This window comes from Sphaeroforma arctica (assembly GCF_001186125.1).
Source record: "Sphaeroforma arctica JP610 unplaced genomic scaffold supercont1.12726, whole genome shotgun sequence".
In the NCBI taxonomy this organism is placed as follows: Eukaryota; class Ichthyosporea; order Ichthyophonida; genus Sphaeroforma; species Sphaeroforma arctica.
In genome coordinates this window covers 1-710 of record NW_014027832.1, presented here as the reverse complement: position 1 = coordinate 710, position 710 = coordinate 1, and the positions used below count along the sequence as shown (strand labels likewise).

At 46.8% G+C, this 710-nt stretch overlaps 1 protein-coding gene across 1 annotated transcript; it reads left to right on the top strand.

Moving 5' to 3' along the window:
• Positions 1-469: 469 nt before the first annotated feature.
• SARC_17914 (hypothetical protein) lies at positions 470-687 on the top strand (the record flags this gene model as incomplete). The annotated part of the gene is made up of 1 exon (XM_014288000.1): positions 470-687. A coding segment is annotated over one exon (218 nt), but the record flags the coding sequence as incomplete, so codon positions are not given.
• Positions 688-710: the final 23 nt, after the last annotated feature.

The window sequence follows — 710 nt, the reverse complement described above, 5'->3', positions numbered from 1 at the left end:
GTGAAGAGGGTTGTTTTATTATTGGTTTTGGGGGTCTTTTTTTTGGGAGGTTTAGGGGGGTATTTTTATATAGAGAATTAGGTTTATAGATTGCGCATGGTCCGTGTTGCTGATTTGCGAGTATCAGCCATGTGATTTATCGCAGAGTGTAGTAGTTGGCCTGCGTACTCTTGTGTGCCTTGGGCATGCTGCAAGCGGGGTCTGTGGCGACAGTTGTATTGCATTTCTCAATGTACGACCGAGACAGAGTATCAGTAAAATGTCGATCTGAGAATATTCAAGCGCATGCCAGACGACCTCCATTCGCACCTAAACTTACACGAATCGATTCACGTTACGACCGCGAGCGTTTACAACCACAGCCGTAAATGTAGACTCCCTAAAAACTACAAACCCTAGAGGCCTACACGCTCGTACAAATCAAAACCTAAAACCCTAATACCCTTCATTCCAAATACCTTTTCCCCAGAGAACTACCTGATGGCCTACACACTAGATCCGGAGAACGAGCTCACCACACTGCTGCTATCCATCACGTTGCTACACCGAGTGATGACTAAGAATGTGCAGGAGAGGCATCTGACGGCACTTGATGCACTCGCTTATTTCTACAAATACTATACCAAGAGGAAAGGGGACCAGGAGGCTTGCTATAACCTGGCCCGGTTTTACCTACCAATTGGGTAGTGTTAGGCGACCGGGCGAACTCA